General features: G+C 38.7%; 1 protein-coding gene across 1 annotated transcript in view; it reads right to left on the reverse strand.

Annotated features, from left to right (window-relative positions):
* The window catches only part of msraa (methionine sulfoxide reductase Aa), a 58,743-nt gene that overhangs the window by 23,724 nt on the left and 20,019 nt on the right, over positions 1-15,000 (reverse strand). Inside the window, exons 2-3 of the mRNA XM_079255592.1 lie at positions 3,804-3,872; positions 844-963 (exon numbers count right to left, since the gene is read on the reverse strand). Coding sequence (XP_079111718.1) covers positions 844-963; positions 3,804-3,872 — 189 coding nt within the window. The remainder of the gene's footprint in view (positions 1-843; positions 964-3,803; positions 3,873-15,000) is intronic.

Raw genomic sequence — 15,000 nt, forward strand, 5'->3', positions numbered from 1 at the left:
AAAGGTAATATATATTTTCTTCCCTCATCTGCATGTAGGGTGCAGAGATGCTATGCAACACGGTTGTTAGGCTAGAATTTGCAAAGTTAGCGCAGAGAAAACTCCAGATAATGAAAACGTGCAGCCATTATGTCGAGCAAATTAGTCGGCACAAAGATTTTTTGCTCTTTCAAGGCTCGCATTGACCAACTGATAAGCAGCCCGTTGAAAACGCTCCCAAAGCTTGTGACTACCCTCCTTGGTGGCGGCAGACACAAACAACCCAACCAAACACACGTTCTGTTGCAGTAAATCTGCAAAACCAACAGAAAAGATTCGTCACACATCAACAGTTTTTCCTGAGCAGAGGCTTTTCTCCCCTCTCAGGCTTTCAGTTCATTTCCATTCACTTTCCTCCTTTTTTTTAACGGCATTTAATATTTTATTCCGTTTTGTAATCGCTATCGATAAACATGCATTTTCTCAATTAGCTCCTCGATATGACTGCAAACATTTTGACATCATATTATTGTAATTGTCTGACAGCAGAGTACTTTGTCAGAAGGTAAAAGAGACAGGTGGTCTAATGATGGATTCACTCTATACTTGCTGACTGGAACAAACACTGGGAGGTATGGGCGTGCATCACACACAAATACACACACTCGCACAAAAATAGTCAGGCAGGCAGAGTGGTCAGGCATCAATAGCTGCCTTATCCATGCCCCAGTATAATAGGGCCTGGGGGAATGATTCACTCTGCTTTTGTGTGTCTTGTTTTCCTCGATTTATTAGCTCTCAGTAGACAGCACATTGCTTGGTTCACTGTATGTGTGTGTGTGTGTGTAGGTATGCAGAGGCTACCTGTGCAAACTTCATTGTATGTGGGGTTAGGTGTGTACCCTCCAGAGTAGCCCACTTGGGTTGAATAAACTCCTTTTTGTCTCCAAAACTTCCTCTCCGCTCCCCAGAAACAGCCCATGCCTTCAAGAGAGGAAACCAACACTGTGATGAGTAACATCAGTCGTTCCCATTATGCATCAGATCACTGGGAGAGTTTTCTGACTTTAACCTGTCGTCACTGTCTGCTGAGAGGAAAAACAGAGAAGTTTAGATAAAATGTGACATAACATTTGCATAGAGAGCGATTGGTAAACAGCAACATGGCTCAGAGTTTGGGACATGTAGGAAATTTGCATAAAAAGATTATAAATAATGTAGTTAATACATAAAAAAAAAAATCTAAATATATGAGTCTATGAGACCTACAGAAATGTTGGTTTGCTTCTTAAACCCAGCAAACTTCTGTTATTTGCAAACGACAGTCTGGTTGATCAGTGTCTGACATCGTCATTGCATTTTCAGTCTTTTTTTAGTGACGTCACATTTTCTAGATGGATGGTTTGTACTTTTGTTAGGTTTATGTCCATGTTGCCTTAAAGGGCTTTCTTTTGGACTTCCATTCTTTTTGGAGAGGTTTAGCCTTGAGCACTTCCAAGTTTTTAATTTAAAGGTCCGAGTTTACCGTTTGTCTCCCATATTTGTCATCATTTCCCTCTTTACATCCACCTCTTATCTCGTTTCCCAGTCTGAACATCTTCAAGTCTTCCCCTAACTATTTTTATTACGTATTAGGAAGGTATGAGGAGACCTGAGAAATGAAGATCCTGTTCCCCGCCGTGTTGTGCAGGTTTAGCTTTCACCCCAGCCATGTCCCACTGAGGATTTTCTGCCTGGATAACCTGCAGCACCTTTTGTTTGGTTTAATTAAAGCTGATTTATTTCTCTCGCTTGCTTTACTCTGGAGTTTCAGTCTGCACTTAGGTTGTATTTATTACCTGTTACAATACCAGGACATCATAATGACAACAGTTATAAGTGTCAATAATAATATATATAATGGTGTGAATGGATAAGAACTTAGTTACATCTAAAATATGGATGGATGTCTTCTTCACTTTATTTACTTCTGCTGGGTCAGAGAGGTAGGCTCAATAAAAAGATGTTTAGTTTGGACATAATTTTCTTGCAGCTGGTCCTGGTGAAATGTTGGACTCAATACAAATGTAAGAAAAAAAACCAATGCTTGTTGGAAAACTCTTATTGTTGCATCTCCTTAATGTATTGTGACATTGATTATAATGCACACCACACAGAGAGCGGCAAATGAGAGTCGCGTCTTTGACCCATCCTTCACTTCTCTACAGAATGTTTTGCTTTCAGCCAGATAAATTGTGATAATTTTAAGAGCAATAGTTAGTTTTTCGACTTTTCTTGTTGAAAATTGAATGTTTTTTCACTCATTTTCAGTCTGTCTAGACGCAGCATCATTCAAGCACATACCCTCTAACCCAACAGATGAACCGGTGTTGTGCTGACATATAGCAAACATCCAAGCAAACAAAGTTGCATCTGTAAAAAAAAACAAAAAAAAAGCCATATATGAAAGTTTTATGGACATAAAATAGAATTTTTGCAGCAACAACTTGAGTCCCAAAGAGAAAAACCTCTCAGCATGGTGTGCAGTCGGACTTAACACATGTTAACATTTAGCAAACGAACAGAAGAGTATCTGAGAATAATCCGGTCAAAAACTGACACAGAGAGATGCATCTGGACCTTCAGCTGATCCAGCGACTCATCAGAAATGGTTTCAATGGAAGAAGTCTGTCAAGAAGTCGTGCTTTTTTCTTTTTTAAAGATGTTTTGTGGTGCTTTCCCAAAAGGCCTCTGATAAGCCACGAGTGAAACATGGAGAGAAGACTGAGGTCGCTCAGCTCCCCACCGCTGGTATGCCCTCCCACCAGACATCCGTAACACTGTTTACATCTGTTCAAAACACACCTGTTCAAGAAAGCATACTCCCTGTAGTCACCCTGTCCCATAGTTAGGCCCGAGCACCGAAGGCGATGCGAAGGCCTGTCGAAATGCAAACGTTTCTTCTTATTCTTATTCTTTTTTATTCTTCCGTAAAATCAATTGCATTTTTGGGGGCTTGAACATGCTCGAAAACTCACCTAATTTTGCCTACCCCCCCAATGGAATGTGAAAATTTACATATTTTGGCGCGCTCAGGACAATTTGGGTGAAGTTGAAGTTGAAGTTGACGGCCCAGAAGTCAACATCACTGAAGCAGTGCGGCATCACCTCAACAGAGAACAAAGTAAAAGACCAAAAGAGCTTTGGAAAGGCCTTCAATAAGTCTGTAGAAAAGTTCCTTCGCGGTGTGGACTTGTTTAATGACACCGTGATGTTTATTGTGTGAGTCTCTGGTGCTGCTGCTGAGAAACCAAACGGTTGAACTTTTACATCCGGGGATGCTGCGTGACGTTGCAGCAGAGTTTGGCATCACGCTAGAAAACACGCGGGCTGTTTTGAACACGCAACGTCGCTGATTCAGCAAAGAAACGGAAGAAGATTAAAAAGAGAAAGGGACAAAACTAGAGTCATCGTAAGATCGCCCTCTGCTGGCTGGAGACAGCTAACAGGTCAGGTAGGATGCAAGAAGGATGCCGAATTAGCCGTCAACAGGGGGCACGTGATGGAAAAATGACAAAAGTTCTGTAGTGTGTCTTTAATAAATGACAAGAAAGCATTTTTACGAAGGTTCATGTATGTTAAAGGAAATAATATCAAGTATCAATGTTCAAGCACCTGCGTTGTATTTCCATCTCTGTCTGCATGCATCGATAAATTACTGCAGCTATACTGTTTCCTATTTCCTTTAGCTGGATTATTACTGCTGTTCTACGCTGAGAAAAAGCTCCAAGTAACCTTTAGTTCAGGCAAGTAGTGGCAAAGTAGCAACAGATTTTCATACTTACCAAACATGACCATCTCTGTTCCCTCTGGGAAAGGTGGAACGGTCCTGTTTCCATTCACATCATGTTTAGCTGCAAAGTTAATAAATAAAAAAAAGAAAGAAACAGTTATTGACATTGACAAACAGATAAACTGCAGATAAATTCATCCTAAGACTGTAGAGTTGTTTCTTTCAGTCTGTTTATGAATTTACCAATAAATGCTGGTAAAAGCCATGTGTAACTCTGCTTATACTAAATAAAGCCCTGAATGGCAACAATGGTTCAAGTCTTCTTAACGATTATTTCAGCTGCACCAAAGTGACGTTTCCAACCAGCTGAAGTCAGGACTAAAAGTGCTTTTGAAACAAAGAGAAATGGATTACCGATACACACACGGCAGCAGAAAAAATTCCCTAAAAATGCACACACGCTCGCGCGTAGTGACCCACTTAAGGAGTGGCAAGCAGGTTTGCATATTTTCATAGCAGCTGCACTCACTCCAATCAACACACGGCCAGGGGTGCACGAGGACCAATTTGAGGCCATTGAGCCACCTGGCTGAGCTAACACACACTAGCGTTAGCATGCTGGAGGCTGCGAGCGTGTGCAGATGGCTTGCTGTACCATGCTGTGGGGGAGGGAGATGGATTAAAATAAATGGGATGGTGGAGGAAAATGAAGCAAACATCTGGATCTCCCCTCTCGCTCCTTTTATCCTCCTCCGTCTTCACACACACACACACACACACACACGCACACAGTGCTCCAGCATATTCATGCATGGATGCATAATTGTCACAAGGGGCTGCATGCCGATAGACAAAAGCAGCCAAATGGATACTGCCAACCAATCAACACACACACACACACACACACACACACACACACACACACACACACACACACACACACACACACACACACACACACACACACACACACACACACACACACACACACACACACACACACACACACACACACACACAGTAATAATCAGCTTGAATTTCATATTCTGTTCTCAACTTGTGCAAACACACATAAAACACACAAATCATCTGAATGTGAGTCAGTGAGTTGTCCTTGTTTGTCTGATTAGTGAGCAGCTTTTCACTGTGAGTCACACACGTTCTCATCTTCCTCTATCCTGCACGAGGAAGGTTTATGCTGCATCTCTCTCCCTTCGTCATGACGTCTTGGGGAGGAAATGACTTCAACTTGTCACCTTTAAGTATCTTTAGATTTTAAATCGGGGCATCCCATCGCACAGCAGCCTTTCTGTGCACGTTTACAGTTCACCCAAACAAAAAGATACGGTGGAAGCAGAAGATATTGATATTTCATCAATATTATTTATAGGGCTGTGACGATATGCTTTTGTCGCGATTCGATTGGATTCCGATTTTTTTTTTTGGTGCTGATTTGATTTAAATTGCGATTCTCACAATTCTTCGCTGATTTTTGTAGATTAAAAACAAAATAAATGAATAAAACTTTTTTTTTTTTGCTAATCATTTATCTTGATTTCAATGAGGAAAAAAACAACACAGTCGCCAGACCATCATTCTGCTGCCATAATGTCCAAGAAGATAAGTTAAAAGATCAATACAAACAATAAAAATGACTAAAATAATCCATTATAACATTTTTATTTAGTTGGGAAAAAAATCAGATCAATTTTAAAATTGTGAAGCAAAAAAAATCCCAATTTTCGATATTTCGATATGATTTTCCAACTCCTAGTTATGAATACATTTTGTTTCTCTGCTTTTATGCACATTTTTCTGTTTAATTTATAACGATAAATGTATGCACATCTTATCACCCCTCAGTTTTGTGCAAGCCTCATCATTACATGAAAACTTGACCATAATATCAGCAGGATTTTGCGCATTTCTTGTAGTATATATACACCGTAATGTTCCTTTTAGTGCCATTTGTTTGATTAGAACCATACAGTGTTAAAGTTTCCACAATTATTTTAAAATCCTGCATCTAAAGTCCCAACCCTGACTGCTTTTTTTCTCATCCAAACAGCAGCAAACAATAAAAGAACTTAATCAGCAGCTAAGAGACTTTTCAACTATGATGCTCCAGTTTCCAGACTCTAAAATCCTGCAGACAAACTCAAACAAACTAAATTATTTCTGCAATAAAACTCACTGAACAGTAAAACGGCTGTAAAATCAGCACAAATGAAGCTTCGATCCAGCAAGCAGCAACCTTTAACAACCTGCAAATCTTAATGATTTTAAGTGGAAATTTAAAAAAAAAACCTGCATCTTAATACTGGAGCCGATTCTACGCCTCGTCTTTCCTCCCTTTTCCTCCTCCCCCCTCCTCCCACGCTCGCATTATCCTCTGTTCGTGTATGTTAGTAATGGCTGCCTTCAGGGACCAGCAAAGGCATGTTCATTACTGGCTACAGACACGCGCGCGCGCGCACACACACACACACACACACACACACACAGATAAACAATTTAAATGTAAATGTCAGTGGGAAAGAAAATAAGTCCAGACAGAATACTAATGAGTGTAACAGCTCAACCTGTGTGTGAAGGAGAAGAATAAAAAAAACAACAAAGGAGTAGCAGGAGATACACATCACCTGTCTCTATGTCATTCCTGCCACGAATGTGATCAGAGATGTTTAAAAAAAAAAAAATAGATAAAAAAAACTTCTTTGCATAAGATTCTTGCAAGTGGCAGAACTAATTTCATGACCGATAATGAAGAAAAAGCTTTTGTTATTTGAGTTATAAACTAGCTTTAGTGCTTCAGTGCGTTCCTGAACAGCACTTAATGTGTAGAAGGACTCACTTGTGTACACTGAGCGCTCCCACACAATCGGTGCAGCAAAACCATCCGATCTTTATCCTGTTCTGCAACGACTGATCTATTCCACGCTGCCATTTGAACGCTTCTGCATGTGTTCGCATGTTTGCTAATGCAGAGTTGGTTTACTTGACCTGTGCAGATCTGCTGCATGAGAAGCTTTTTAAGACCAAATGTGCAAGATTATGCAGAAAAAACACCAAATTTCTGAGAATCTGATTGGCTGAAAGCAGATTAGAAGTCAGATTAATGGTTTAGTCCATATATTCAAGCCCAGATTGCAGAATAAATATAACTGTGTCAAACAGTATAAATTTTCCCATTATGTTATTTTCTTTTGTTATTTCTTTATATCTGTTACCAATTGCTCTAGTCTGTCTGATTTTCTGTCCATATTTGCTTAAAAAATGTGAATTTTACACACATTATCTTTTTTTCATGTTTCTATAAGTAATAGGTGTGGAGCTGCTGTACAAGCCCTCCTTGCACCTTTGTACCTTGTGTGTGCTAAAATACATTGTAAAAAAGCTAAATATAACAATTACAATTTTTTATGTTTAGTTGCATGATTATACTGCAATTAATCAAATTACGTGGAAATTTTAATCATGAATTCCAAATTTGATGTGAATGTGAAGAAAGTTTAGTAGTAAACATTTCAAATTAATAAGCTCTTTTTTAAAGAATTATTTCTTTTCATCACTGGAAATAAAAATATTAAACAGTAACGTAATAAAAGAAATAAAGAAAACTTCTGGATTTTTATCTTTTATCTGTTTTTATGTTATTTTGAACAGGGTATGAAGTCAAAAACTGTTTTAAACTTTTACAGGATTTCATCACAGTAATTTTAACATCACAAAGCACAACAAACAATATTAATAATACTCAGCTGTAGGTACTTATAATACACAATACACATGATTCTCAATAAGCCTAAATGTTTCATATCTTTTAGTTTTATTATTCTTCATCATTTGTTTAAAACCGCCTATTTAAATGAATTATCCGATCCAAAATCATCAAATTTATTATACGATTCCTTTATTTTGAACAGTAGTTTAAATTAAGATCTACATGTTAAAAGAAAGAAGTAAAACACTTATTAAATCCTACATTTTTTTCTAAATTTCATTGCTCCACTTGCCCAAATTAAAACCGGATGTGACCAAACATCCTCCAGTGAAACGAAGACAGAACTGAAATAAAAGTTTCAAAGAAAAAAAGGGCTCAAAGAAAAAAAGTTAAAAGTCAGCCGACCCGAATTTTTGCACTTGCATGAAGACAGTCGTGAAGTCGACTTTTATAACACATCGAGGATTTAGAAACATTTATCTTTAGTAGTCTAGATTACTGGAACAATGTCCTTACAGGTCTCTCTAAAAGGTCCATCAGAAGCTGCAGTTAGCCCAGAACGCTGCTGCTCGAGTCCTCACCAAGACCAAGAAGGTGGATCATGTAAAACCAGATCCACAGTGGATCTTTACACTGGCTTCCTGTCTGTCAGAGAATTACCTTTAAATCCTCCCTTTGGTTTATAAAAAGCACTGAATGGTTTCGAACCAAAATACGTTCAGGATCTTCTGGTTTGTTATAAACCAACCAGATCCGTCAGGTCAGGATCTGGTCTACTATCTGTTCCCAGAGTCAGAACAAAACATGGCGGCAGAGTTCAGTTTTTACGTTCCTCACGTGGTGAAGAAACTTCCAGAAACCTGCAGCTCTGCTGAAACTCTCAGCTGCTTTAAATCAAGGTTAAAAGTTAAATTCCTTGCATTTAAAGTTAGCTTTTAGCATTTTCTCTCTTAGTCTTTTCTCTTTTTATCTCATTTCTTTATCAAGTTGGTTTTTATGCTTCCTGAGCCTTTCTGCTTTTAGTGTTTTATGTAAAATTATTTTAATTGTCTTGTAGATTAAATGTGCTAAACAAATAAAACTTGCCTTGCATATTGTTTAACGTCACATTTTCGCTCCAGCTGTTCCAAAAGTGAGCCCCTCATGTGGAGACACAATTGCTAAAGTTACATGATGTTTTTTTTTACGAATTAATCATTCCAAACTAGATAATTCAGAATTAAAGAGTTCTCCTTCTAGTTTACATGGAAATAGAAATTAAAAATTGAGCTTTACATTGAAAACACATTTATTCACCTTAACTTAATTCCACTTTAGATCGGTGGGTTGGGAAGGTTTCTGACTGGACTGGACTGGGGGGAACGTGACGTATCTATGTATACCAGAAATAAACTCCTGCTTCTTTTCTTTTCCGTTAAGTCATGGAAGGAAACGTAAGAATAGTTTTCACTTCGATTTTGATTAGAAGTTTTAAGCAGCAGCTTGACATGAATATACTACTTCAATATTTTCCATCAACAGAGGTGGAAAAGGAAGCCAAATAGCAGAGACAACAGGCAGAAGACCGCGTGGAAAATGTGCGTTATTGTGGCGGGACAAATTAATGAGCGTGTGCAGAATGACCGGCTTTAACTTCAAGCAGAGTTAATGTTTACATGAACATGGAATTAATTAGTTCTGATTTAAAGAAGGAATAAACCAGCCACTTAATTCAGACTTAATTTAATCCAGAATTGTTGTTTTTGTTCGGAATTAGGTGTTTACACGGTCGTTATTCATCTGTTTGCAACAGATTTAACTTTTATTTGAAATACAGAGGAATTAAAACTCACGTAAACACTTTGAGGTTTGATATCAAATGTAAAGAGCAAAATAAATAAAATTTATTATTATTATTATTATTATTATCATCATTATAGCGTTTGTTGTCACAGCTGATCTATTGAACTCGTATGGTCTTAGACTGAAGTTAGTCCCTGTTTATTGGAAAAAAATTGAGATTTATAGATTTTATTTTTTGCTGTAAAATTGCTTTGTTTTATATCTATTTGGTTACAAGTTTTTGGAACAGTGTCTCCTTCTGTGTCTGTAATAAAGATCCCATATCATGCTAAATCCACACCATATAAAAGGTTCTCTAACACTGATACATGTGGCCATAGAAAACTCTCCACATTTGCTCCACTTTTGAGCAAATGTGTGCTCAAATGAGCAAGTCTGAGATTCCTTTGTGACCTTAAGAAGGGAAATAACTTCTCCCTCCACTAGTGGATACGACCACTGACCTGCCCCACAGCTAGCTGAGCCTGCTCTCTAAAATCACCAACAAAAGCCACATCCCCTCTCTGAGAGAGGCATTGAGGAGACATGGACAGGCAATGCTCATGAACATTTCAAGGGGATATTGCATGCAAAAATTACTTTTAGAAGTGCTTAAAATGGTCTCATGTGGCATTTAAATCACAACTAGACAGAAAACTCTGATTAAAAAAAAACAACCCCAGGACGCTTTAGTTTTTAGCAGACTTTGAAATTAAGCATCTAAACAGCTCGTTCTAAAATCTCCATTTTTATGATGTCATAAACTATTAAGCTCCTCCCTCTGCTGGTTTTTAACATGTCTGTGTGGGGTTTGCTCGCCCAGCCCGTCTTCAGCCAACAGGAAAGCATTAGGAGCTGCAGCAAGCAGGATGGAAGAGGCTTCTCTACATAAACTCCCAGAATCGGAGGAAAAAGAAGCTTCCTGGAATGAAACATCGTAGAAGCAGGGCTGTCAGGGAGGGTGAGAGAAAAGCAGCTGCACTCAAACTATGGAACGCATTTACCAAAGCAGGGCTCCAAAGTTTATTTGATATATCAGAGAACTGTTTCAGATTGGGTTTAATGTGCATTAAATGTCTGCTTTAAAGATTCAGACACAGAAACAGCCTGTTCTCCGTGGAGCTCACCGGAGCCACTTTTAGGATGGCTGCAATTACGGACCCGGGCTTAGTTTGGTGGTAAAACACTAAGAAAACAATCACCTATAATACTTTTATGAAATTGTTGGGAAAAATGTATAATATGAGACCTTTAACTTCAGTAAATGGTTCATATTTAGTTTTTATCTATTTTGTCTTAGCAAGCTGGTCATTCCTGTGGATGTTTAAAGTGCTACTTAATGGAAATAAAGTATCTTGCTTTTAACTCTACATGAGTCAAACAACTTTAAAACTGAGCAGAACTTGAAATGACCGTAATTTCAGTATGACTGAGTTTGTTGGTTTATTTATCACAAGGTAAAAAAAAAAAAAAAAAAGTCAGCAGTGGGAATTTAAAATTTCCTTTCACCTAATTTTCTTTTTTAACACAAAGGGAGCAAATTAATATCTGACAGTGAATTTCCAGCCATCACACGTGTCTACCTGCTGGAAGAGACAATTATGATTAGGATATGAGCAACTTTTTATGGGGGAAAGTCTGTCTTTTAACAATGTTTTAAAATTGAAACCTTAATATACAAAGAACAACAGTAAATATGAGAATTTTGGGGCTTTAAAATATCCGTAATAACTCTGAAACAAGCTAAGCATGTCGGGAACATGTTTTCAGCGAGCGATCGCTTCTTTCCAAATGTAAATGGAGCTTCGGTTTAACAAACTTCAACACAAACCCAATTCAAGTGAGCTCAGCTCATCCCAAATGCTCATAATAACCAAGAGGCATAATGATGGGAAACTTAAGTCTGTTAACGTGGTAACGTATTAGTTCGTCTAAGTAAATATGCTTTATTTTCAAAGAACTACACAAGACTGCCAATGATTTTAGTCATTGCAACAGGAGTAGAAAAGATTCAGAAGATGAGCATGATAACTTTGCACAAACAATGAAACCAAATGGAAACTGCTAGCTTAGCTCTGTACAAAGTAAAAAAAAAAATCTGTTTCCTCACAACTCAAGAAGTAGCTTAATAATCCCGTTAAACCGATCCATAAAACAAGATGAAGCCCAAGCAGCCAGAATGACAAAAAGCCAGTTTATGGTTTGTTCCTGTGTGCAGACAGCTGCAAACTCCAACCCCAAACATCATACATTTACCTGCCTTCTTGAATAAAAACAATAAATCACACAAACACACTTGGTAACATAATGGCCACAGAAAAGCAGCTCCTGTAAATGGTGTCTTTTGGACTGACATGATGATAAGGTGCAGACCAAGAATAAGACTGAATGTGAGGGAAAACCATGAACATCAAAAGAAATGGAGCAGGAATCAAGTGTCCAGGTGGACAATCTAAGGCAATGTCACAGTCTTGAGCAGATAATGGAATTTACACGTTCTTACATTATTCCTAGCAGCAAGGAAAGGATCCTTTAGCGGTTTCCAATCATGATTATAGCCTTAAATCTGAGACTGCTGCTGTTATTCTGCCCTTTGTCTGAGCGGTACAATAGCTGAAGTGAAGGTACAGTTACCTCTGGATTTGTTAATAGTTGCTCAAGATAATGCTTGCGTTCCCACAACACGTCCTTCACCGTGCTGCGGTGGGATCCCAATCCACTTATTTTTAACAGAAACACATTGTAAACCAAGCAGAGCAAATGAGACAAGCAGGTCAGTCAGATATAGCATTTTTAGATGAATATTCTGTCGTTTCAGTGATGCAGACCCACATCCTGACTTATTTTAAGTGTGGTAGGATTCTCATTGCAGTATAGTTGTTTTTCTCTTTCAGTATTTTCCTATTGCAATAAGGTCAAGGAAAAGAACATAACAAAAGAGGCCAGAAGATCTCTTTTGATTATCTTCACAGAAAGGATGTTTCCAATGCAAAAGGTGCTCTCATAATGGCTGCCACTAACTGTGGATACTTAAGGGTCATTTCATTCAATAAAGAACCTTCCTAAGCAAAGAAGGCTTTCCACAAAGACTCAAAGTTAGGTTATCGCCTGAAACGAGCAAGAATGTGACAAACTTGTCAGTATCATTTGAAAATGATGTCTGTGATGTGGAAAAGCTCACAAGTCATACTTCCAGAAAGAGCAGAAATTCAGAGGAGAGTCCAATGTGTCGCCGTAATATCACACATAAAGAACCTACGACGACAACTGGAAAAATCTGAGAAGTACTCTACATGGTGACATACAAAAGTGCTGTATTTCCTGAATGCTTCCAGTGTTCCCAGTGATGAAACTGTGATGGTCTGGTCTTAACTGTTTTTCTTTGTTTTGTAGGTAGGTGTGCTATGGGCGGTTCCAGTCATCAGAGCACCTGGCTGTAGCGCACCTGCTGCGCATGAGGCTGTGGGCTGTTTGCTCTCGTTCTCTCTCAGCCCACAGCTTGGTTTGTTCAGACACTGCCTTGCAACCACTTTACACTACTGATTTCCACGTTTACACGCTGCATACACGTACTTTAAGTGCTTTCTTTAAATAAATACGTCTTTGTGCATGTACAGCGTGGCCTTCCCTCATTGTTGTCACGGCCTTCCACGCCGGTCGTGACAGAAACCTAAAGTCACGTAGCGTCTCAGAGGAAGAGCTTCTCAAGTCCTTGGTCATAAAAGAAACATGAGATCAAAGATTTAACTGGGAAAAGGAAGAAAGTGAAATTCCATTAACCATGCCGGTACGACATGGAAAAAGCATGTCATACAGGCACGCTTAAATGTAGCAACAAGGACATCATCCTCTGCTTGTAGTTCTCCCATTTTTGTCCCAGCAGTCAACAATTCTGCATATTCTGGAAGATAAAAAGAAGCTTCCATTAATATTCAACATGGTTTTTTCTTTATGCACACACAGCCTGCAGAATAAAGTGTGTCGTTTTTCTGGAGAGTAATTATTTCATGCAGCGCCGCTGAAAACGCCTGCCTCTCCGAGAGTCGACTTTATCTCGCTGGGAACGATAACAACACTCCTGGCTGATTAACTGATTCGTGTTTTTGTGTGAGGCTGCACAAAGTGTTTGTGTTGTCCCACAATCGCCTAACCTTGTATTAGCGGCATGAGCTAACTCAAATAGGCGACATTTTCAGGATGCAAAAGAAAAAAAATACATAAAATAGCTTCAATTTCACATTAAAAGCTGACAGTGCAGGAGTTTTTTTTTCTATTAAAAGAAAAAAAGAAACAAAAAAGACAAAAATAATTGTTTTTGCTCCATGTTGTGTTTTGAAGCTTATATGAGATTACCAATCTTTTATTTGGTTGTGAAGAGCGGTGAAAGAGGTTAGAAAGTATTTCAGGACACTTCACATCAAACAGTGAGCCACTTCACTTTAGGTTCACTCTCTATATGCATGTGTGTGTGTGTGTGTGTGTGTGTGTGTGTGTGTGTGTGTGTGTGTGTGTGTGTGTGTGTGTGTGTGTGTGTGTGTGTGTTGGTGACTAACTAGCGTGCCTCGCAGTCTCTTTCCCAGCACCCTAAACCCTGTCACAATAATAAGCCTGATCACAGAACAGGCCTTTATCCATGGTGACATCTGTGCCACACACACGCATGCACACACACACTCTCCATTAGTGCTGCTCTATTTCATCTTAGGCATACATGTGTGTCTGAAGGCAGGCAGAACTGCTGCAGAATCAGCCAATCGGCACTTGGTACACTCTGGTTTGTCTCAGTGGCCTTCCATCACGTCCTTCATCACTTTTTAATATTCGGTATTGAAGCTGCAGATAACAGGGGAGACTGATAAAATATACAAGATAAAGATATAATAAATAGGTCACAAATGAATATGCTGTTTGGTGACACTGTATGGCAGCATGGCGAGGATTTTAAATAAAAAAATTTGCATCCTATAAATTTAGATAAACCTTTACAAGGTGGATTTCTGTAAGTTTTCATACATTCTTGTCTCTTATGTCACCCTGCATGCTGAGCTGACTGGAGTGTGAGTCAGGTTCCTGCGTCATTGTCTTACATTCAGCTGCTTTCTTTAGCCTTTTTCTCTTCATCATTTGAAGCTGCAGCAAGAAGAAACCCAGTTTAGCTGAATGTGTATCAACTTTTTTTTCCCTGAGTGATAACTCACAAGATATTAGCTGCAAGAGGAGAGATGAAGGACATCATAAGTCTATAGTTAGGCTGCTGTTAATAATTAACTTTTTACTATAATTCATTTATGGTCTTGAACAAAATTAGTTCAAAACTGCTGTAATATGAACTATTAGTCCATTCAATACAGGTTAAGTTAATGAACAACATTGGCTTCCTTTTGGACTTGGACATTGGAGCTCCCTATAAATAAAACAAATGGACCATTCATTAAGGTCGGATTTTCTCAAAAATTGAAGAAACTTTCACCATCCAGGCTTCAAAGTCCACCATGGCTCTCCTGTATGTAAAAAGTTGTTATAACTACAGCAATGCTGAGTAGTAGCACAAAGCAGAAACGTCCGGTAGATAAAAGTGAAACATATGTGAAAGCATCAAAAATTGTAGTATCCCCCTCCATCACCTAGGGGCTCCCAAACAGAGCGAATCCCCACAGACTCCCATGTTAAAAAGACCAACTTCACAGCAGAAATAGACATGTTT

Source organism: Telmatherina bonti, assembly GCF_933228915.1.
Source record: "Telmatherina bonti genome assembly, chromosome: 16".
NCBI lineage: Eukaryota > Metazoa > Chordata > Actinopteri > Atheriniformes > Telmatherinidae > Telmatherina > Telmatherina bonti.